Here is a 24,629-nt window from a genome sequence, read left to right on the forward strand (position 1 = left end):
AAAGTTCAATGCTGTAAAGAACAATACCCTACATGCAGCTAATTAAAAAAGAGAGGTAGAAAAATCTTTATATACTGATCTAGAAAGACCTCCAATATATATTAGTGAAAAGCACACAACACAGAAAATGTTCATAGCATGCTATCTTTGGTGGTAAACTTTAGTATCATGTATATTCTATATAGTATATAATTTTTTCCATCAAACTCTTTTCAAATATTCTTTCTCAGAATCTTCTTTCATTGATATTTTCTTTTTTAATTTTTATTTTATATTGAAGTATAGTCAATAACCTCAGATATGCAGATGACACCACCCTTATGGCAGAAAGTAAAGAAGAACTAAACAGCCTCCTGATGAAAGTGAAAGAAGGGAGTGAAAAAGTTGGCTTAAAGCTCAACATTCAGAAAACTAAGATCATGGCATCTGGTCCCATCACTTCATGGCAAATAGATGGGGAAACAGTGGAAACAGTAGCTGATTTTATTTTTTGGGGGATCCAAAATCAGTGCAGATGGTGATTACAGCCATGAAATTAAAAGACACTTACTCCTTGGAAGGAAAGTTATGACCAACCTAGACAGAATATTAAAAAGCAGAGACATTACTTTGTCAACAAAGGTCTGTCTAGTCAAGGCTATGGTTTTTCCAGTGGTCATGTATGGATGTGAGAGTTGGACCATAAAGAAAATTGAGTGCCGAAGAATTGATGCTTTTGAACTGTGGTGTTGAAGAAGACTCTTGAGAGTCCCTTGGACTGCAAGGAGATCCAACCAGTCCCTTCTAAAGGAGATCAGTCCTGAATATTCATTGGATGGACTGATGTTGAAGCTGAAACTCCGATATTTTGGCCACCTGATGTGGAGAGCTGACTCATTTGAAAAGACCCTGCTGTTGAGAAAGTTTGAGGGCAGGAGGAGAAGGGGATGACAGAGGATGAGCTGGCTGGATGGCATCACGGACTCAATGGACATGAGTTTGGGTGGACTCTGGGAGTTGATGATGGACAGGGAGGCCTGGCGTGCTGCAGTTCATGGGGTCACAAAGAGTCGGACATGACTGAGCAACTGAACTGAGCTGGTTGGTTAACTGGTTGGTTAACAATGCCATGTTAGTTTCAGGTGTACAGCAGTGTTTCAGATGTACATACACATGTATCTATTCTTTTTCACATTCTTTTCCCATTTAGGTTATTACAGAATATTGAGCAGATTTCCCTTTGCTATACAGTAGGCTTGTTGGTTAACTATTTTAAATGTGGTGATGTGTACACGTCAATCCCAAATTCCCATTTATCCCTCCCTTCTCCTACCTTTCCCCTTTGGAAACCATAAGTTTGTTTTCTAAGTCTGTGAGTCTGTCTCTTTTTTGTAAATAAGTCCATTTATATCATTTTAAAAAGATTATGCATATAAATGATATCATTTTCTTTTCCATTTGTTTTCTGGTCTCTTTCTTCACCCCCTTGCCCTTCAGTCAGGCCATTTTTATCCACTGTCTTCCAGAGTTAAGGTCACATTAGCTGACTTGACCTTCATATCACAATATGTGCTTTTTCGCTATTTCTCCTGCCATCTTTAGCTCCAAGAAAAGTCCCCATCTAATCACACCATCGTAGAATGATTTTTCATCGTGCTTCCATAGCCTGTAAAATTACTCCTTAGCCTGGCTAAAAGACCTGTTTAAAAGAATCGGGTACAGATTTAGCCTATCGCATCTCTCTTATCTTCTATATAGCTATTGCTTCAGTCACATAAAATGACATCGGTTTTCTTCAGACACTATGTGCTTTATGACATTGTTATTTTGCAAATATATCAACTTATCCCTTTCCTATCATCTCCCACCTTTCTTTTCTTTTTAAAGTATTTTACTGATTTTTTTTTTTTGACCACATCATGCAGAATGGGGAATCTTAGTTCCCTGCATGTGTGTACGAGTGCTCAGTTGCTTTAGTCCTGTCTGACTCTTTGTGACCCCATGGACTGTAGCCTGCAAGGCTTCTCTGTCCATGGGATTCTCCAGGCAAGAATCCTGGAGTGGATTGCCACGCCCTCCCCCAGGGGACCTACCGGACCAAGGGGTCAAACCAAAGTCTTCTGCATTGCAGGTTGTTTCTTTACCCACTGAGCCACCTGGGAAACCCCCCTGTGGTAGAAGTATGGTGTCCCAGCCTCTGGATCACCAGGAAAGTCCCTCATCTCCCTCCATTCTTTTCTTCATCTGTCAAACTCCAATTAAAATGGGATGAACCAGATCAAATGTCACCTCTTCTGTGAAAATTTATTTGCTTTTTAAAAAATTTTCTCTTCTGTGTTTTACTATTGGAAAATATTTTAGAATATATTGAAAAATTGGAAATATTGACAAATACTTTGCCTCTATGAAAACTTACATATGATTGTTATTTACTGGAGAGACAGACACATTAGGTCAGGATAAAGAGGAGATAAGAATGACTCAGATGGCCTCCACTCACAGATTTGTCTCTGTGTACAGATGCCTTTAAGTATCTATTAATACAATTAAACACAGATAGGATCCATTACAATTCAGGTATCTCACCTGTATTGCTTTGAATCATCATAATGTGATAGGTTGCCAACAAAGGTCCGTCTAGTCAAGGCTATGGTTTTTCCTGTGGTCATGTATGGATATGAGAGTTGGACTGTGAAGAAGGCTGAGTGCCGAAGAATTGATGCTTTTGAACTGTGGTGTTGGTGAAGACTCTTGAGAGTTTCTTGGACTGCAAGGAGATCCAACCAGTCCATTCTGAAGGAGATCAGCCCTGGGATTTCTCTGGAGGGAATGATGCTGAAGCTGAAACTCCAGTACTTTGGCCACCTCATGCGAAGAGTTGATTCATTGGAAAAGACTCTGATGCTGGGAGGGATTGGGGGCAGGAGAAAAAGGGGATGTCAGAGGATGAGTTGGCTGGATGGCATCACCAACTTGATGGATGTAAGTTTGAGTGAACTCCAGGAGTTGGTGATGGACAGGGAGGCCTGGCATGCTGCGATTCATGGGGACGTAAAGAGTCGGACATGACTGAGTAACTGAACTGAGCTGAACCCTCTAATATCAACAGAAAGAGATCTATGTGCCATTTTTAATGGCTACATAGTATTCTGCTTTATATATCGTTTCCTTAACTAATTTCCTGTGGATGCACATTAAGTGACTTCCAGGTGCTCGCATTACTGTAAATAATGTCATAATGAGCATTCCTCTGTGCTGTGGAAATGTTTTGACCGTTTCCCCTGATCACATAAGATCACGATTATCTGTTTTCCTGTCTTTCTCACCAGAGTATTATTAGTTCCCTGAGGGCAAAAATCATTTCTTTTGGAATCTCAAGACCCTTATAGAGTGCCAGTAGGAGCTTATTAATACTACTAAAAGAAAGAAGGAATAAATGAATGAATATTTATATAGTTGGGTGCACATCACACATGTCTTTAGTTCTTTCTCAGTTTTTCATTGGCCGTGAGCCTGATATCTCTTAGGATTGTACAGTTCTCTAACAGATGTCATTGCCACCGACATAAATTTAATATGTGACTTTAAGAATTACAGTATGCCAAACCATGACTCCACTGTAGATCTTCATGGACTCCAGAATAGATTTTTTAAATTGCAGAGGAAAAATAAAAGATGTATACCCTACACTCTTTGCCGTCCCCTAAGCAGAGATGAGTTATTAAATCTTAAATTTTCAATTACAAGAAAAAAACACGTAGTATGTGTGTCGCATACTGTTTACAGCTGTTGTCTATTATGGGTTCTCTGGGGCACCATTTGCTACTACAACTGAACGGTCCCGTAGGTTGAACTCACCAATATGAATGCAAAATTGCCTAGAATCACAGAGAGGAAGAGAGGAAAATCTACTAGAAATGGCTAAGCTGCTGCTTATACTAATGTCTTCGTGAGAACCCACAGTTTCCCTGTTTGCTTCTTTAGGACAGCCTCTTAGGTTTTGTGGCATATGACAATCTATTGAATTATAAACTTGACTCTCCAAAGAAGAGAAACATCACTGACATTTCCTTGCAAGAGCTGCATTTGACCTATTGACTATAATGCACTAATTGTACTGGTTATCGCAATGGGACTCAACTTGCCCAGACAATGAGAGGATCCAATTGATGTTGAAAATTTACAACAGCTTGAGCTTTTTTTTTCACTTCTTCTTGATGGACTGGGAACACTTACTATTGTTTAATATACTGTAAATGAGCATAGTTCAAAAACCACAGAGAGTGATATGGAATTATAGAACTGAAAATAGGCCACTGATTGGGTACAGATTCATCAAGCCTCTTTATTTCTCAATAAGCTTTTTATTGGCATGTCAATACAGCTTGCTTTGGAAGGAGTGAAAAGTAATTGTGATCAAATGATATAGTGGGAAAGTTGACTTCAACTAACTTCAACTGTGCTAACTAGCTGATTGTATACCACCCCACCCCCAACCCCATACACTTACTTAATAAGTTCCAGATAGCAAATCCTTGGTCTAACATGCCGAACATCCAGTCCAAAACTCAGTTTCTTTAGAAACTTGCATAATCCGTCTTGGACAGAACATGGTGGGGCTGGAATTTGAACTCTGGAAATACAGCTCTTGAAGTTGTTCTCTGAACTTATGGTTGCCAGCAGGGAAGGATGGGGGGAAGGGATAGTTATGGAGTTTGGGATTGATATGTACACACTGCTCTACATAAAATGGATAACCAACAAGGAATCACTGAGAACTCTGCTCAATGTTATGTGGCAGCCTGGATGGGAGGGGAGTTTGGGGTACACGTGTGTATATAGAGTTACGTGTATATGTGTGGCTGAATCACTCTGCCAGGCGCCTGAAACTATCACAGCATTGTTAATCAGCTATTCAGTTCAGTTCCTTTCAGTCGCTCAGTCGTGTCCGACTCTTCACGACCCCATGAATCGCAGCATGCCAGGCCTCCCTGTCCATCACCAACTCCCAGAGTTCACTCAGAATCACGTCCTTCGAGTCAGTGATGCCATCCAGCCATCTCATCCTCTGTCGTCCCCTTCTCCTCCTGCCCCCAATCCCTCCCAGCATCAGAGTCTTTTCCAATGAGTCAACTCTTCGCATGAGGTGGCCAAAGTACTGGAGTTTCAGCTTCAGCATCATTCTGTCCAAAGAAATCCCAGGGCTGATCTCCTTCAGAATGGACTGGTTGGATCTCCTTGCAGTCCAAGGGACTCTCAAGAGTCTTCACCAACACCACAGTTCAAAAGCATCAATTCTTTGGCGCTCAGCCTTCTTCACAGTCCAACTCTCACATCCGTGCATGACCACAGGAAAAACCATAGCCTTGACTAGACGAACCTTTGTTGGCAAAGTAATGTCTCTGCTTTTGAATATGCTCTCTAGGTTGGTCATAACTTTCCTTCCAAGGAGTAAGTGTCTTTTAATTTCATGGCTGCAGTCACCATCTATAGTGATTTTGAAGCCCCCCAAAATAAAGTCTGACATTGTTTCCACTGTTTCCCCATCTATTTCCCATGAAGTGATGGGACCAGATGCCATGATCTTTGTTTTCTGAATGTTGAGCTTTAAGCCAACTTTTTCACTCTCCTCTTTCACTTTCATGAAGAGGCTTTTTAGTTCCTCTTCACTTTCTGCCATAAGGGTGGTGTCATCTGCATATCTGAGGTTATTGATATTTCTCCCAGCAATCTTGATTCCAGCTTGTGTTTCTTCCAGTCCAGCGTTTCTCATGATGTACTCTGCATATAAGTTAAATAAGCAGGGTGACAATATACAGCCTTGACGTACTCCTTTTCCTATTTAGAACCAGTCTGTTGTTCCATGGTCAGTTCTAACTGTTGCTTCCTGACCTGCATACAGATTTCTCAAGAGGCAGGTCAGGTGGTCTGAAATTCCCATCTCTTTCAGAATTTTCCACAGTTTATTGTGATCCACACAGTCAAAGGCTTTGGCATAGTCTATAAAGCAGAAATAGATGTTTTTCTGGAACTCTCTTGCTTTTTCCATGATCCAGCAGATGTTGGCAATTTGATCTCTGGTTCCTCTGCCTTTTCTAAAACCAGCTTGAACATCAGGAAGTTCACGGTTCACATTGCTGAAGCCTGGCTTGGAGAATTTTGAACATTACTTTACTAGCTGTGAGATGAGTGCAATTGTGCGGTAGTTTGAGCATTCTTTGGCATTGCCTTTCTTTGGGATTGGAATGAAAACTGACCTTTTCCAGTCCTGTGGCCACTGCTGAGTTTTCCAAATTTGCTGGCATATTGAGTGTAGCACTTTCTCAGCATCATCTTTCAGGATTTGAAATAGCTCAGCTGGAATTCCATCACCTCCACTAGCTTTGTTCGTAGTGATGCTTCCTAAGACCCACTTGACTTCACATTCCAGGATGTCTGGCTCTAGGTCAGTGATCACACCATTGTGATTATCTTGGTCGTGAAGATCTTTTTTGTACAGTTCTTCTATGTATTCTTGCCACCTCTTCTTAATATCTTCTGCTTCCGTTAGGGCCGTACCATTTCTGTCCTTTATCAAGCCCATCTTTGCATGAAATGTCCCCTTGGTATCTCTAATTTTCTTGAAGAGATCTCCAGTCTTTTCCATTCTGTTGTTTTCCTCTATTTCTTTGCATTGATCACTGAGGAAGGCTTTCTTATCTCTTCTTGCTATTCTTTGGAACTCTGCCTTCAGATGCTTATATCTTTCCTTTTCTCCTTTCTTTTTGCTTCTCTTCTTTTCACAGCTATTTGTAAGCCCTCCCCAGACAGCCATTTTGCTTTTTTGCATTTCTTTTCCATGGGGATGGTCTTGATCCCTGTATCCTGTACAAGGTCATGAACCTCATTCCTTAGTTCATCAGGCACTCTATCTATCAGATCTAGGCCCTTAAATCTATTTCTCACTTCCACTGTATAATTATAAGGGATTTGATTTAGGTCATACCTGAATGGTCTAGTGGTTTCCCCTACTTTCTTCAATTTAAGTCTGAATTTGGTAATAAGGAGTTCATGATCTGAGCCACAGTCAGCCTCTGGTCTTGTTTTTGTTGACTGTATAGAGCTTCTCCATCTTTGGCTGCAAAGAATATAATCAATCTGATTTTGGTGTTGACCATCTGGTGATGTTCATGTATAGAGTCTTCTCTTGTGTTGTTGGAAGAGGGTGTTTGCTATGACCAGTGCATTTTCTTGGCAAAACTCTATTAGTTTTTGCCCTGCTTCATTCTGTATTCCAAGGCCAAATTTGCCTGTTACTCCAGGTGTTTCTTGACTTCCTACTTTTGCATTCCAGTCCCCTATAATGAAAAGGATATCTTTTTTTTGGTGTTAGTTCTAAAAGGTCTTGTAGGTCTTCATAGAACCGTTCAACTTCAGCTTCTTCAGCGTTACTGGTTGGGGCATAGACTTGGAATACTGTGATATTGAATGGTTTGCCTTGGAAACGAACAGAGATCATTCTGTTGTTCTTGAGATTGCATCCAAGTACTGCATTTCAGACTCTTGTTGACCATGATGGCCACCCCATTTCTTCTGAGGGATTCCTGCTCACAGTAGTAGGTATAATGGTCATCTGAGTTAAATTCACCCATTCCAGTCCATTTGAGTTTGCTGATTCCTAGACTGTCAGACATTCACTCTTGCCATCTCTTGTTTGACCACTTCCAATTTGCCTTGATTCATGGACCTAACATTCCAGGTTCCTATGCAATATTGCTCTTTACAGCATCAGACCTTGCTTCTATCACCAGTCATATCCACAGCTGGGTATTGTTTTTGCTTTGGCTCCATCTCTTCATTCTTTTTGGAGTTATTTCTCTACTGATCTCCAGTAGCATACTGGGCTCCTACTGACCTGGGGAGTTCCTCTTTCAGTGTCCTATCTTTTTGCCTTTTCATACTGTTCACGGGGTTCTCAAGGCAAGAATACTGAAGTGGTTTGCCATTCTCTTCTCCAGTAGACCACATTCTGTCAGATCTCTCCAGCATGACCCGCCCATCTTGGGTTGCCCCACGGGCATGGCTTAGTTTCATTGAGTTAGACAAGGCTGTGGTCCTTGTGTGATTAGATTGACTAGTTTTCTGTGAGTATGGTTTCAGTGTGTTTGCCCTCTGATGCCGTCTTGCAACACCTACCATCTTCCTTGGGTTTCTCTCACGTTGGGCATGGGGTATCTCTTCACGCTGCTCCAGCAAAGCGCAGCCACTGCTCCTTACCTTGGATGAGGGGTATCTCCTCACCGCCACCCTTCCTGACCTTCAACGTGGGATGGCTCCTCTAGGCCCTCCTGCGCCTGCGCAGCCAGTGCTCCTCGGGCGTGGGGTTGGTCCTACCGGCCGCCGCCCCTGACCTTGGACTTGGGTAGCTCTTTTCCGCCATTCAATATAAAATAAAAAGTTGAAAAAGTAAAAGTTGTGCTCTACTCTGGTTGGCTGTACTGTCTGTGACTAAACAAATGCACTGTCTATAGAAACGTCAGGATTTTTTTGAAGCACAATCTTTGGTATGTCTTCCTCCTGTTAAAAGCCATCATTTACTCTCTATTTCTTAAAGTAGACATTCTCAACTGTTTATTTCTGGGACACATCTAGCAAATATTCTCATTACAACTCTTTGTGTCTCTCTTTTCTCCCCAGTCCAGAAAGCACACTTAGGTGCATGCTATTCAAGGTAACCATATTATAAAGATGATTTTAAACCTGTTTTCTTATTCATATCAATTGAACTAGAGTCTAACAAAGTATAACAAATATGTGATTACACTTGCCCAGTCAAATAGTGGTTTATTTGTCTCAAACATCTAGAAGCATTGAAGAAGCTAGTGAAGGTGCAGGATAGCTGCTTAAGGGGTTTTTCAAGAACCCGGGCTCTTTCTACCTTTATGCTTACCATCTTCTCATGTGACTTGGATTCTCTAATTGGCTTCCTCACCTTAAAGTGTCAGATCTATGTTCAAGGAAGGAAGAAGAGACAAATAAAAGAGACAGGAATCAAAGAAGGCATTTACCAGGTGAAACTGTGCTCTCTAATCCTTTTTTCCAGAAAGACTTACCCTCTGGCTGCTATTTACATCTCACTGGTCTCACTCCTGTCACATGGCCATTCTTACCTCTAAGAGGATTCATGAAGCTGGGTGTTTTGATCTGGGCACTTTTTTAACCTCCCCTGAAATCAGGGGTCTGGTAGTAGGAAAGAAGGGGACTAAAGTTTATTGGACAAGTAACCAACATTTTGTGTGATATATATATTGTGAACATATGTATATATATCTATGTATGGAGAAGAAAATGAAAACCCACTCTGGTATTTTTGCATAGAGAATCCCGTGGACAGAGGAGCCTGGTAGGCTGCTGTCCATAGGGTCACCCAGAGTTGGACATGACTGAAATGACTTAGCACGCATGCATGCATTGGAGAAGGAAATGGCAACCCACTCCAGTATTCTTGCCTAAAGAATCCCATGGACAGAGGAGCCTGGTGGGCTGCCACGTATGGGGTCACACAGAGTCGGACACGACTGAAGTGACTTAGCAGCAGCATAAATACATATAGGGCTTCCCAGGTGGCACAGCAGTAAAGAATCTGCCTGCTAATGCAGGAAACTCAATAGATCTAGTTTTGATTCTTGTGTTGGGAAGATTCCCTGGAGTAGGGAATGGCACTACGAAAAAGCTAGTGGAGGTGATAGAATTCCAGTTGAGTTATTCCAAATCCTGAAAGATGATGCTGTGAAAGTGCTGCACTCAATATGCCAGCAAATTTGGAAAACTCAGCAGTGGCCACAGGACTGGAAAAGGTCAGTTTTCATTCCAATCCCAAAGAAAGGCAATGCCAAAGAATGCTCAAACTACCGCACATTGCACTCATCTCACAGCTAGTAAAGTAATGTTCAAAATTCTCCAAGCCAGGCTTCAGCAATGTGAACCGTGAACTTCCTGATGTTCAAGCTGGTTTTAGAAAAGGCAGAGGAACCAGAGATCAAATTGCCAACATCCGCTGGATCATGGAAAAAGCAAGAGAGTTCCAGAAAAACATCTATTTCTGCTTTATAGACTATGCCAAAGCCTTTGACTGTGTGGATCACAATAAACTGTGGAAAATTCTGAAAGAGATGGGAATTTCAGACCACCTGACCTGCCTCTTGAGAAATCTGTATGCAGGTCAGGAAGCAACAGTTAGAACTGACCATGGAACAACAGACTGGTTCTAAATAGGAAAAGGAGTATGTCAAGGCTGTATATTGTCACCCTGCTTATTTAACTTATATGCAGAGTACATCATGAGAAACGCTGGACTGGAAGAAACACAGCTGGAATCAAGATTGCTGGGAGAAATATCAATAACCTCAGATATGCAGATGACACCACCCTTATGGCAGAAAGTGAAGAGGAACTAAAAAGCCTCTTGATGAAGGTTAAAGTGGAGAGTGAAAAAGTTGGCTTAAAGCTCAACATTCAGAAAACGAAGATCATGGCATCTGGTCCCATCACTTCATGAGAAATAGATGGGGAAACAGTGGAAACAGTGTCAGACTTTATTTTGGGGGGCTCCAAAATCACTGCAGATGGTGACTGCAGCCATGAAATTAAAAGACGCTTACTCCTTGGAAGGAAAGTTATGACCAACCTAGAGAGCATATCCAAAAGCAGAGACATTACTTTGCCAACAAAGGTTCGTCTAGTCAAGGCTATGGTTTTTCCTGTGGTCATGTATGGATGTGAGAGTTGGACTGTGAAGAAGGCTGAGCGCCAAAGAATTGATGCTTTTGAACTGTGGTGTTGGTGAAGACTCTTGAGAGTCCCTTGGACTGCAAGGAGATCCAACCAGTCCATTCTGAAGGAGATCAGCCCTGGGATTTCTTTGGAAGGAATGATGCTAAAGCTGAAACTGCAGTACTTTGGCCACCTCATGTGAAGAGTTGACTCATTGGAAAAGACTCTGATGCTGGGAGGGATTGGGGGCAGGAGGAGAAGGGGACGACAGAGGATGAGATGGCTGGATGGCATCACTGACTCGATGGACATGAGTCTGAGTGAACTCCGGGAGTTGGTGATGGACAGGGAGGCCTGGCGTGCTGTGATTCATGGGGTCGCAAAGAGTTTGACATGATTGAACGACTGATCTCATCTGAGTATACTTGCCTGGAAAATTTCATGTACAGAGGAGCAGGGTGGGCTATAGTCCATGGGGTTGCAAAGAGTTGGACACAACTGAGCACACATGTACACACACATGCATATACATATATAATGTGAATGTATCTGTATCTGTATCTATAACTATTTCTATATATTGTCTATATCTATACATAAAACAAGCAAACATTTGTACTTTTATTAATAACCAGTGATTCTTCAATAGATCTCATCACAGATCATAGCATACCAGTGAGACACTGACTTCATGACTGAGAACTTCTGATCAACAGTATAAACTCCAAACCCAAAACAAAATGTTCGAGGAGGGTTATTACTAGTTTAACACCAGCCTAATTTCTAAATTCATGAGCTACCATTTCCAGTCCTTTGCTTCAGCCACTCATGGCGTTTCTTGATTCTTGAAAGCACCGGTTTGTAAAAACTGATTGTTTTCACAGACTGGTAAAAACATTAAAAACACAACAGGAAACTGGTTGTGTTTCCTCTGTATTCTTTGCATGTGTCTTTTTCTTTGCTTAGAAGACCCTTCCTCATCTTCTCTCTCAAGCTGTGCTTGGTTGCTCAGTTGTGTCTGACTCTTTGTGACCCCAGGGACTATTGAGCGCCAGGCTCCTCTGCTCATGGGATTCTCCAGGCAAGAATACTGGAGTGGGTTGCCATGCCATTTCTCTCAAGTTAGATGGTAATTATTCTGCAGGACCCAGTCTAAATAAATAGCATCACATCTCTGGAAGTGTCCTTCCCTCTCTTAGATAGACCTATTTTTGGTGCTTTATTTACACCTCCATTAGCTCGCTTGTCATCATTAGCTTGAATGTTTGTCACTGCCGACAAGCGCTTTGGTCTTTTACAGAACAAGAACTATAATAGATTCAGCTTTTTCTACTCAATGCCTCCTGCAGCTCCTGGAATATGTTCAAGATACCTGCTTAAATTAAAAAAAAGAAAAAGCTGAATGTTATCCCCCAAATAAAAAGGATCTACAAAGAGAAGTAATGTGCTCTCAACATAGTCAATAAAAGTGCATGAATATATATGCCCCTTAAACCTGCATCTCGTTGGCTGTTGACAGAGGGGATTTTGTTTGTTTTAACTGATGATAATAGTAATATGATTGGGTAATTAATAGTTTATTTCTCTGTATCTTTTATTCTTTGTTATTTAGGGGTTCTTGAGGTTATTCAGTTTTGTCTTTCTTTGTATAGAATTAGAGATACAGTTTATACCTTCAAAAATATTACTCTTTAAGGGAAGAAAAGCCATAAACTCATAGTTAAATATTTAACTAATGATTTGAATAATTAGGAAGAAAATGACTTGTTTAACTTTTAGACTGTTTAGTGGCTAGTGTATTTATACCTGGCAAAAATTTAGTTCTCGTCTTTAAAATGAGTTTAGGAGCAATAAGGAATCGGGTGAGGATACAGAAGGAAGTGAGAATCAAAAAACCCTCACAAAATCAGGCAGGAGGTTAGAGCAGACATGGTGAATTGCTTGTCTGATATCACATGTTCCCCACCTCCCACTTCCTCAAGTATGTGAGGACAGACATCACTAATCAATCAAAAGCGTTTTCCACCTGAGCCCAGATGTGGTCTGAGAATAGGTCTCAAAGCTATGTGCATCTTCTGTCAACAAAGAAAGGATGATAAGTCTATCTTTTCTCAATGCATTCTGCATAGAGGTATATTGTGTCAATACACTCCTTGTGATTGGCAGAAAGTGTGTTCCTGATTTCTTTTGCAAAGTGAAGCAGGTATTGCAACTCCAAAACTGAACTTCTAGGCACTTCCTTCTGTGAAATCTCTCCAGGATTGGTCTCAGTGTCATAAAGTCAATCATAAGTTTCCCAGTTCAGTTTCTGTACTTGACTCCTCTAACTGCTGGGAAATGAGAGGGAACATCCTAACCACAGATTTTATAACTGAGAAGGTAGAGAGCTAACAAGTACACACTTAATGGCAAGCAATATGCCAAGTGCTTTATAATTACATCATTTAGTTTTTATAACAGCTACAGGAGGTCAGTAGCATTGTCCTCATTTTACACGTGAGAAAGCAGCCTTGGAGAAATTAAATCCTTCGTGAGATCTTACAACTGGTAAATGATGAAGATAAGATTCAATCTCAGATCTGGGACATCCAGCACCATGCTACTGGATCCTGAAGAGAAAACTATTTCTTTGGTGGTCTTCTAAAATCTGATTCATGGCTTGTTTTGATGCCACGAAGTACTTACGGTTTGGATAACAGCCTTGAGCTTTAACTTTATACTCTCCTGAGTTTTACAGACTGTAGAGGCGGATGGAAAATGGATAAATGCACATTAGGTGTGTATTAGAAACAATCAACCTATTTAAGGCTTTATGCCAGTCAGGTGTAAAACTGGCTTCCTGGAGATTGTCTTGATGGATATGGAAACTGTATTTAGGTTTAATTTTCTTGCGTGTGTGTTTTCTTTTTCTCTGCAGGGCAGCGCCCATACCAAGTGATTACGGCTCGAGTTCACCCAGGAGAGAGCAATGCTAGCTGGGTGATGAAGGGGACCTTGGAGTTCCTGGTCAGCAGTGACCCTGTGGCTAGGCTCTTGAGGGAAAACTTCATTTTCAAGATAATCCCCATGCTCAACCCAGATGGTGTCATCAATGGCAAGTATGTCAGGCACCTGGCCTAACTTAGGTCACATTTATGTTACCATGATAATGGATTGTTGTTCTGCTCAATGGATTTGACTTGAGAGGTCTTGGTACTCTGGTAGGAATAACTTCTCTTGAGTTCTGTTACCTTGTACAAATATCAGGATATTCTCTATAAATATTGGTATCAATCTCATAGTTTCTTTTAATAGAAAAGTATAGATTCATAGGCAATTACTAACAGAAGAATCCTTAGAAAGAATTGAATCTAACACTCTCCTTTTAAAAAGGAAGGAATTGATGTCCATGATAATCAGATGACTCCCCGCCCACCACCCCCTGCCACCTGGGCTGGGTTAATGACAAAGCCAGGGCTCAAACTGTGATCTGATGAAGTTAAGACTGGTGCTTTTCTTTGCTTCTGAGCCTGGTGGGCCACGGCCCATGGGGTCGCAGAGGGTCGGACACGACTGAAGTGATTGAGCACACCCTGCAGATAAGTCTTTATTTTCAGTTGTGTTTTTACTTGGAGCAGGAAATGGCAACCCACTCCAGTATTCTTGCCTGGAAAATCCCAGGGATGGAGGAGCCTGGTGGGCTGCTATCTATGGGCTCGCACAGAGTCTGCAGCAGCAGCAGCAGCAGTAGCAGTGTTTTACTGAATTCTGGATACAGCTGTAATAAGCTGTATTTAAATGGAATGGCTGAAATGGTTGAAGAATGGCCACGGAATGGTTAAAAGTGAAATGACTGAAAAACGGTTGGCTGAAAGAGAGAAGACTGGGGTGGTGCTTTTCCTAGCCCACTCCTACATGCCTTTCAGAATGTATATTGGGAAAGATGCATTCCACTGTTAGAAAGAGTCAGCATTTTCAGAGTTTGTGGGCTGAGGCCCAGAAAGCAGAGCAGGTTCTCAATATCTCACAGCCGGTGGATGGGGGTGACAGGGTGAACATTCATACATACCTGCCTCAAGCTGTGGAAAAAAGCTTAACATTCCTTCCTTTGGTAATAAATGATTATTTTTACTATAGGATTAGACAGTGATATCCTATGGAAAAACCAGAATTCAAGATAAATAGAAATATTGAAAGGAAACATAATTTCAAGAGCTAAAGATGCAAAAGAAGTTGTAATTTAGAATATGCATATTAAAGAGGCAAACACACACTTTTAGAAACTAAGAAAATAGAGCAATATTGAAAATGTGAAAATAAAGAGAGATAAAATGAGAATTATAAAAAATATGAAAAAGCAAATTTCAGAGATAAAATGACTTAAATAAGAAAAATTTTTAAGAAATATAAAATAATTTCTTTCAGGAAAGAAATCCTAAATATTAATAAATGTTGAAATGCTGAGAATAGATTAGTTTCAAAGGATAAGAACAAAAAAAGAATATTGAGAAGTTAAAAAGGTTAAAGATATATAAATGGTAAAATAGTAAAAGAGGATCAGAATAAATTCCAAATGATAAAATATGTTAAATAATGCCAAGATGAAAGCAAATGAAAGCTAAAGCCTATAAAAATAAAATTAAAAAACAAACAGGAACATACTTAACAAGTTTCCTAGTTTTGTAGCTCCCCAATTCTTTTTTTTTTGATGGAATTTTTTGGTGGGCAAAGAACAGGGTCCTTCCTTTTTGTATATGGTGACTGGTTGGCACAGTCTGGCACTTTTTGCATATGGTGACCGGTTGGCACATACGAGGCATGAGAGGACAAGTCCTTTAGCAGGTACCATCAATCAGACCCGGGCAGCAGTCAGGCTTCTTAGATCTCAAGCAGGACAAAGCCCTGAAGCACAGTGTCCATTCCTGGTCCACAGCACTCAGCTGGCTCCTACCACGTGTTCATTGAGCTCTAGGAATCAGCTCTAGAGTCTCATTGAATCTCTCCTCCCTGCTTGAGGGGCTAAGGATTTTATTAGCATGGTTACTTAGCCTAAATGGATGGAAAACAACTCTGCAAGCCATCTTGAGGGACATGACCTCGTTTCAAATATTTTCTCATCCAAGTTGGCTCTTTTCTGAAGTTACGTGTTCCCTTGAATCATCTGGAGTCTGGCTGAGAGTGAAAAAAGCACTGGGTTCAGAGTCATAATTCTACTTGGGAATTCTGGCTCTCCCCCGACCTCCTTAGTTTTCTCTTCTATTGAAACAGGAAGCTCCCTGTTGACCCATCTGGGTAAAGGTAATATTCAAGGTAATATTCTAAGGTAATATTCAAGCTTTGGAACAAATACTATAGTTTCTTCTATTTCAGATGCTCACACCTCTGAATCAGAGGCTTGGTCCAGGTCTTAGTTTGAAAGGTTAATGTGGTCTCATCAGTGAATATCCTTCTGGTCTGGACATGCTTTATTTCCAGCTGGTTGCTCTGGGTTCCCTAATGGCAGGCCAGCTTCTTCTTTATGACACCACCATTCATCATCATTACCGTTATTTATTATGACTAACTTACCCTTTTTATTTATATAGCATCTTTCATCATGGAGCTCAAAGCACTTTGTAGGTTACTTTGGATCACTCAAACCATTTTGGCTGAGAGGGATTTGGAAATCATACCGTTATTCCACTGAAAGGAAAATCCCCAGGTCATTGCACATCATTACTGAAAGACTTGAGGCTGCCATGGAATCATAACATCACATGATAAATAGGCTTAAAATCCTCAGCTCATGAGCCCTTCCCAGAACACACCTAACATATGGTTTACCTCGTTTTTGTTGAGTCCCTAAGTCGTGTCGAACTCTGCGACCCCATGGACTTAGCCTGCCAGGCTCCTCTGTCCATGGGATTTTCTAGGCAAGAATACTAGAGTGGGCTGCTGTTTCCTTCTCCAGGATATTTTCTTGACCCAGGGATTGAATCCATATCTCCTGTACTGGTAGGTGGATTCTTTACCACTGAGCCACCAGGGAAGCCCATGGTTTATCTAATGTCCACTTAAATTCTTCATTGACATTCCATTTAAGGACATACACATTCCATGGTATATAATTAGGTGGATTTGTTTTTCTCTGTTTTGATCTTATGAATTTTACACATTTTGCCTAAAATGTGTAAAAATAAGGAAAAGATGTTACCTTCATTTTACATGTCTTAACTTCCCCAGGTGAAACCGACTCCAAGTTTGATGCAGTTCACCTAAACATTGCTTATGTGATGTTGTTTCTGATGTTCTGACTTTCATTGGTTTTCTTGGGACACATCCTATTCATAGGCTTCTTAACATTAACAAAACTTCCCTGTGTGTGGTCTGACCAGCAAAGAGGCAAGCTTTGCCTAAAGATTAAAGAGCCCAAACTTGAACTTGGCACTTAATCTACCACATGAAGCTTTTCTTTTACAAGAAATGATGGGCCCCTATGGAGTTTGAAAAACCGTGTAAAGGTGGAGTAGTTTATTTGATGCTAATGGAGACTCTGAGGATGGCTGAGAGGTTTTAATAGCAGTGGTCAGGGAGACAAAGCCAGGATTTTCTAGCAGAAATAGAGAGGGTCTTGCCAAACCAAAGATATCTTAGCAACATATGTCTGTAACAGGAAAACAAATCACAAAGATGGTTTCCAAAAGAAACGTCCTACCATCTTGTTGGCCTGGTCATTTGTATTGAACTAGGCTGAGTTCTAAGTAATCTGGGAGGCCTGACGCAGTGATCCGTTGATTCTTATAATTCTTCCCAACGTGCAATAAAAGTAGGAGACCACCAGTTGGGTTAAAGCAGAGGTGATAATGGTGGCTTGATTAAAGCGGGAGGTGGGAGAAGACAGGTGATACCTTAAAAGGTCATCATGGCAAGTAAGTGAATGAGAGGAAGAGATCTAATGTGAATCCCAGTTTTTGGACTTTGGTTGCTGGGTGGATGGTAGTGACAAAGAATTTTTATAAAATCAACACACAGGCCAACATTTTGTTCCCAGTAGAATCGGAGTATATTTGTCCTGAGTATATTTGTCCTTAGTATATATACAAGTCTACAAACGTGATTACCTCTTCCAAGACCACAGTGGAAAAGAAGTAAACAACAGTAAAGAAAACAGTAAAGATGGTGTTTTGCCATCTTGAATCCAGCAGAAACTAACACAAGATTATAAAGCCAACTCTACCGCAATAGTAAAAAAAGAACAAGGTCATGCTGTAAGTAATAGCTGACTGCTTTAGGACAGCGGTCCCCAATATCTGGATTCTAACGCCTGATGATCTTAGGTGGAGCTGATATAATAATGATAGCAATAATGTGCACAATAAATGGATTGCCCTGAATCATCCCCAAACCATCCCTCCTGCCAGTTCATGGAAAAATGATCTTCCATGAAACCAGCTCCTGCTGCCAAAAAAGTTGGGGCTATCTGCTCTAGAAGAAACATATGAAACTATAAAGATCAGATAAAAATTTTGATGATTTTAACTATCTAGGACCATTTAAACTTAGTATGGATAGCCTTTTATTTGTGAGTTGGGAAGGCTTTATTTTACTACATTAAAAGCCCTCACAGACTTTATCTAGGAAAATATTTAGCACCTTTTTTAAGTCAAGAAAGAATCTTTCTCTTTTACATGTATTTTCTTATCCAGTAGTAATTATGGCCCAACCGGAGTATCAGTAGATCTTCTGTATAATTTTCAGGTATGAAAATAAATTTAAATACATATACAGGGGTGAAGTCTTCAGAGCAGTTTATTTATTTTTTAATTGGGGTATAATTGCTTTACAATATTAGTTTCTGCTGTAAGGCAAAGTGAATCAGCTGTAAGTATATGTATATCCCCTCCCTCTTGACCCTCCCTCCCACACCACCAGCCCACCCCTCTAGGTTGTCACAGAGCACCGAGCTGAGTTCCCTGTGCTCCACAGCAGCTTCCCATTAGCTGTCTATTCAGTTCAGTTTAAGTAGCTGATATTACAGAGGCAGGACTATAACTACTGTCTATTCTGCATTCCTTTTCTATAGAGATTTAAAAGCATTAAAATCAAAGAAACTTAAAATGTTCTAGCTGGGCGGATCCTTGTATATTACTTAGTCTCTGTCCATTAAATGATAAGGTAATTGAGACTAAAGAGATAAAAATAAGTTATCACATAGTCTAGTTGAAAAATGGCACTAAAAATTGTCTAGATAATTAAAACGCTCAGGCAAACACACACACACACATGCCCAGGTTGTGTAGCCAGCTTGTGATAAGGTTGGGGTTTGGACCCGTCTCCCTCCAGAGCCCATGTCAATTTTAATCCATCAGCTCTTCCCAGACTTAGATGGTGTGCTTAGTCACTCAGTCATGTCTGACTGCGACCCCGTGGACTGTAGCCTGCCAGGCTCCTCTCTCCATGGGGATTCTCCAAACCACAATACTGGAGTGGGTTGGCATTTTTTTCTCCAGGGGAGCTTCCTGACCTGGGGATTGAACTGGGGTCTCCAGCATTGCAGGCAGATTCTTTACCATCTGAGCCACCAGGGAAGCCCAAGGATACTAGAGTGGGTAGCCTATCCCTTCTCCAGGGGATTTTCCTAACCCAGGAATTGAAATGGGGTCTCCTGCATTGCGGGCAGATTCTTTACCAGCTGAGGTACTAGATGGAGATGGAAGTAAAGCCTCAGCCCCATCAGCAGAAATGGTTTCTAAAGTTAGTCCTGTTTTTTTTTTTTTTTTTTTTAAGCTTTTTATTTTATACTGGAGTAAAGAGATTAACAATGTTGTGATGGCTTCAAGTGGACAGCAAAGGGACTCAGCCATACATATGCATGGATCCATTCTCCCCTCCGATCCAGGCTGCCACATAACACTGAGCAGAGTTCCCTGTGCTGGACAGTAGAACCTTGTTGGTTATCCATTTAAAATATAGCAGTGTGTACATGTTAATCTCAAATTATTGACCTTGATCTTCACATCCAGTGTGACAGGGATGAAAGAAGGCATAGCCTTCCCAGCTTTCCACAGTATTGATCCATGATAAATGAATCAGTTTATCCTTGGTTTTCCTTCATGGAATCTGAATTCCCAGCTTGGCTTAAGCCTGGACACTCTACCATATCCTGCCAGCTTTTTCCATTGTAGAAGACATCCTTCCTGTTGCCACCAACTTTCTGGCTGTAAATAGCAGTCGTCTGACTTTGAATAGTTTTGGTCACTGGGCTCCTCTTCCACTGTCCTCTCTAGTACATTTTCATTCAGGTGACTATTCAGGATCACAAAGTGATTATGGTGATCCCCTTTGGGCTCACTTTACCTCTGGGCTTGGCTAGGCCTCTTCCTTCCTTTTTTTGATATGTTACCAGCTCCCCTCCTATATGACCTCAATTCTTTGAATGTATTTCAAATCTCTTCAAGATAAAAACATGTAGCACTAATTCTCAGATTTTCAGATTTCACAGATCAGTTACCTTTGAAAAAAAAGGACTGTAGTGAGTATATAATCTTTTAAAAATTTGCACAAGTAAGAATGGAAGATACTCTCTAAGCTGCTGACCAATAGATTCATGAGAAATTCAACATCAGATGTTTCTTGGGCTGCCTCTTCACTTACATAAAATCCTACAAGTAACTCAGAGGTTTGTGCTGCTCGATCTTTAGATCATGGAGGTGAGCATTCTTACTTTTCATGCCACGATACATGTACTACTGGCCATGAAGACTTCCTTGTGGGTAGAGAACAGTGTAGTCATTGAATGAATTGGCTATTCCCAGTATTAATCTTCCAAGAAAGGAGTGAATCCTGGAACAGGAAAAGACTCCTGACAAATGGACCTTTTAGGGGGAAGATACAATTCTTATGATTTTGAAATTGGAGAAACTCTGGTCCCCCTTACATCATTGAGGGTCATTTTAGAATGATGGCACCTAGGATGTCAAGGAGGTCTGAAGAAGCAATTGCTCAACTTGCTGCCTGAGAATGAGAACAGCTATCACCAATGATCAGTTTTAAATTTTCTGTGAGTAGTTATCATCTGTATATCCTTTATTCTTATTATTGTTCTTGAGTCACTAAGTTGTATCCTACTCTTTGCGAACCCAGGGACCTCAGCACTCCAGCTTCCCTGTCCTTCATTATCTCCATGAATTTGCTCAGACTCATGACCATTGAGTCACTGATGCCATCCGACCATATCATTCTGTCACCCCCTTCTTCTCTTTCCCTCAATCTTTCCCAGTATCAGGGGCTTTTCCAAAGAGTCAGCTCTTCATATTTATTCTTAATAAAGACTCTGATGCTGGGAGGGATTGGGGGCAGGAGGAGGAGGGGACGACAGAGGATGAGATGGCTGAATGGCCTCACTGACTCGATGGACGTGAGTCTGAGTGAACTTCAGGAGTTGATGATGGACGGGGAGGCCTGGCATGCTGAGATTCATGGGGTTGCAAAGAGTCGGACACGACTGAGCGACTGAACTGAACTGAACTGAAAGTGCTAATAAGCCTTTTTGTCTTATTTCAGCTGTGTTATTGAGATTGAAAGAAAGTATCTATGCCTCAGATTGGTGAAGAAGAGCAGTGGCCCTCATACTTAGAGAAACTCTTAAGGAGACAGTGAATAATAAGTACAATGGCTAGTATGTTTTAAAAATCATAGTAATATTGAGACATTTAAAAATAAAATTGTTTTTTAATTATGAAAGGATACGTGATACAATCAAGATAATAGGTGTTGAGGAAGATGGGATTTGATTCACACAGTGATAGAAATCTGAAAGTTCAAAAGGGGAATGCAGAAGAAACCAGGTGATTAATATTTGCAGAGGCAGGCACGGCCTACAAGCCTGGGGGAAGCAAAGGGAAGCTGTGGAGTTACTGGAACCCAGGGGCTGAAAGGCTTCAAAACACTGGTGTTTGGAACTCTGAGAAGGAAATGTGACTTGTCATGGGCTTCAGTAGACCAAAGGTCACAGGTGAAAGGGTCACAGAGAGTAATATCCAAATAGCAAGGGGACACATTCCACCTGCTGCTGGCACCCATGAGAGGATGCAGTGATGCCATTGGTGTGCATCTTAAGACGCAGGGGCTGAGCCAATCACCTGGTGCTGCTCTCGTCTCTTTACTGAACTGGGAAACATAGAGGGTACCCTTCACTTCCTCCTCCTGCCTTCTTCTCTCTCTCTAGCGCCTCTCATTTCAGAACCTAGCAGGAAGTCAACTGGCAAGGTAGTCTGAGCATTGCAATCTGCAGAATTTTAGCTGCAGTGTGACAGAGAAGGAGACAGAATTGTGGGCTGAGAGCTCAGAGACAACTGGTGAAAAGCAAGCACAAAGCGCCCATCTACAGAGTGCCCATTATGCAATTGCATTGGGCTTATTACTGTTTATATGTGACTTCTTTGTTTTCAAAAAATAAAGTGGTTTATTGTCTCCAATGGGGGGAGAATGAAGCTTTATTATTGTAGAAAGTCCCACTGTGCAGAAAAAGCTTAAAGAAGAAATTAAAAAGCACCCAAATTTCAGGCTAACACATTGCATTACTCCAAGGGGTATTGTTCACATTATCATCTATGATAATTACATTGTGCCTGTGGAATTTTGTAAGATGGAGTCCCTCCCTGAATCAGGCTGCCCAGAGAGATACACTATTAGGAAGATGAAGAAGATGCATTAGCGTTTGTTCATAAATCTACAGCTTCGGGTATATCAGTTATTTCTTTACATGTATTTCTATATCCAGACCCATTTTAACTTTTATAAGATACTGTATTTTATAGTAGAGTTTAAAAACAAACAGCATCTTCCTAATGGCAAAGAATACAAATGGTGTTATTCGTTTTTAAAACAGCAATCTTACTGTATTATTGGGCCATAATTAATTCAAACAGTTCTCCTTATAAACAACAGACAGGTGAAGAGTCTTGTCAGTCTCTTGACAAATTTCTCAGGTCGTTTCCTTTAAGATAAATTCTTAAAAGTCGTGTTCTTAGTGAAATGTTATGCACATTTTATATTTAATACCTATCATTGCCAGATTTCTCTCTATAGAAGATACGCAGATGTATATTCCTCCCACTGATGGATGAAAGGGCCTGGTCTCCATACCTTTTTAACGCTGCACATTATCATTCTTTTTATTCTTTGTCAATCTGATAAGATAAAAATATGATTTTTAAATTTAACTTTTTATACTTGTGAAAAGTAAATATCGTATCCCATTTTGCAGATGGAAAAAAAAATTGGATGCAAAAATCAGGTGACATATGCAAGGCCAGCCACATGGTTGATGTTTCACACTCAGGAATTAAACCCAGGTTTGTCAGGTTGCAAACCTCCCATTCTTTCCACCTGGCTGTGCAGTCCCACTTATGTCAAACCTTCCATACCATCATACGGTGACGCTTCTTTCGAATGCTGTCAGCATAGAACTTGGAAAGTGTAAGCGCCTAATACATACCTGTTAAGTCTAACTCAGGGTGAACCTGACCTTTCTAAAGTGTTTTAACATGTGGCCCTCCAGAGAGTTCATCTTCAGACCAGAGTAAGAGCTCTAAAGCAGTGGTCCACAAGCTTTTTGACACCAGGGCCCCTTTTCATGAAACACAATTTTTCCACACACTGGATGAGGATGGCTTCAGGATGATTCAAGTGCATTACATTTATTCTGCACTTTATTTCTATTACTATTACATCAGCTCCACCTCAGAGCATCAAGCATTAGATTCTGGAAGTTGCAGACCCTTGCTTTAAAGAGCTTTGAACCAGCTCTGTCAGAAATGAACTTTCTGATACATCTTCAGTTAAATATTAGTAAGCAAGTATTGGTGTACTACTCACAGTGTTTTACTACAAAACACTGGCTATAGTTTTTCATTCAATCTTGTACAGATGTTAGAGTTAGGCCATAAAGAAGGCTGAGAACTCAAGAATTTATGCTTTTGAATTGTGGTGCTGGAGAAGACTCTCAAGAGTCCCTTGGACTGCAAGGATATCAAACCAGTCAGTCCTAAAGGGAATCAACCCTGAATATTCATGGGAAGGACTGATGCTGAAGCTGAAACTCCAATACTTTTACCACCTGATATGAGAACCAACTCATTGGAAAAGACCCTGATGCTGGGAAAGATTAAAGGCAAGAGAATGGGGCAACAGAGAATGAGATGGTTAGATGGCCTCATCGACTCAATGGACATGAGTTTGAACAAACTCTGGGAGAGAGTGAAGGAGAGGGAAGCCAGGCTTTCAGCAGTCGAAGGGATCTTGAAAAGTTGGACATGACTTAGTGACTGAACAACACCAAGAAAATTAGAAGATTCGATTTGTAACCTACCCATTTGAGGTATGATTTTTATTGAGCCTGGGGGTATGATGCTTAACTGTCTCTATTCCCTTCTCATCCTTTTAGTCCCCATTCACTGTTTTGAATGAATGACATATCAGGGAGCCTGTTTTTATGTCTGGACAGTCTCCAACAGGCTAAGGTTTAATCAGCATCTTCCACGCTGGGAAGATTTGTGCCCTTATGAGTTCTGCCCTATGCCCTGAAAAGCAAGGACAGCAGATGACACTCCTTTGTAGAGGGGAGAAGGAGAAGCAGGAAAATACAGGAGAGACCAGTAAAGGCAGAGGGATACTGTCTGTAGACGGTCAGCCTCTATCTGTATCACTCTCTCTCTCAGCAAGGCACTTTGTCCTCCTGTCCAAAGGCCAAAATGATCCCAAGCCAAAGAGCCTAACAGAAGAAAGTTCTACATTCTCTGTGGCCTTTGGGAAGATGAATGATTGAGTAAATGTTGTCTGGAGAAATAGTGATGGTCGTTATCCCATGCCATGCCATGACATGACAGGAGAATGATACTCCACATTGAACTCTCGTTCCAAAGTTTCAGCTCCAAATT

General features: G+C 40.9%; 1 protein-coding gene and 1 pseudogene across 2 annotated transcripts in view; both read left to right on the forward strand.

The window, feature by feature from the left end:
* The window catches only part of AGBL1 (AGBL carboxypeptidase 1), a 932,974-nt gene that overhangs the window by 344,216 nt on the left and 564,129 nt on the right, over positions 1 to 24,629 (forward strand). For both annotated transcript variants that reach the window (XM_070775073.1, XM_070775072.1), the window contains exon 18: positions 13,649 to 13,829. In XM_070775073.1, the coding sequence (XP_070631174.1) occupies positions 13,649 to 13,829 (181 nt within the window). The remainder of the gene's footprint in view (positions 1 to 13,648; positions 13,830 to 24,629) is intronic.
* LOC139178365 (inositol polyphosphate 1-phosphatase pseudogene) overlaps positions 17,612 to 24,629 on the forward strand; it is a 77,600-nt pseudogene continuing 70,582 nt past the window's right edge.

The sequence above is a fragment of the Bos indicus genome, chromosome 21 (genome assembly GCF_029378745.1).
Source record: "Bos indicus isolate NIAB-ARS_2022 breed Sahiwal x Tharparkar chromosome 21, NIAB-ARS_B.indTharparkar_mat_pri_1.0, whole genome shotgun sequence".
NCBI classification, from domain to species: Eukaryota; Metazoa; Chordata; class Mammalia; order Artiodactyla; family Bovidae; genus Bos; species Bos indicus.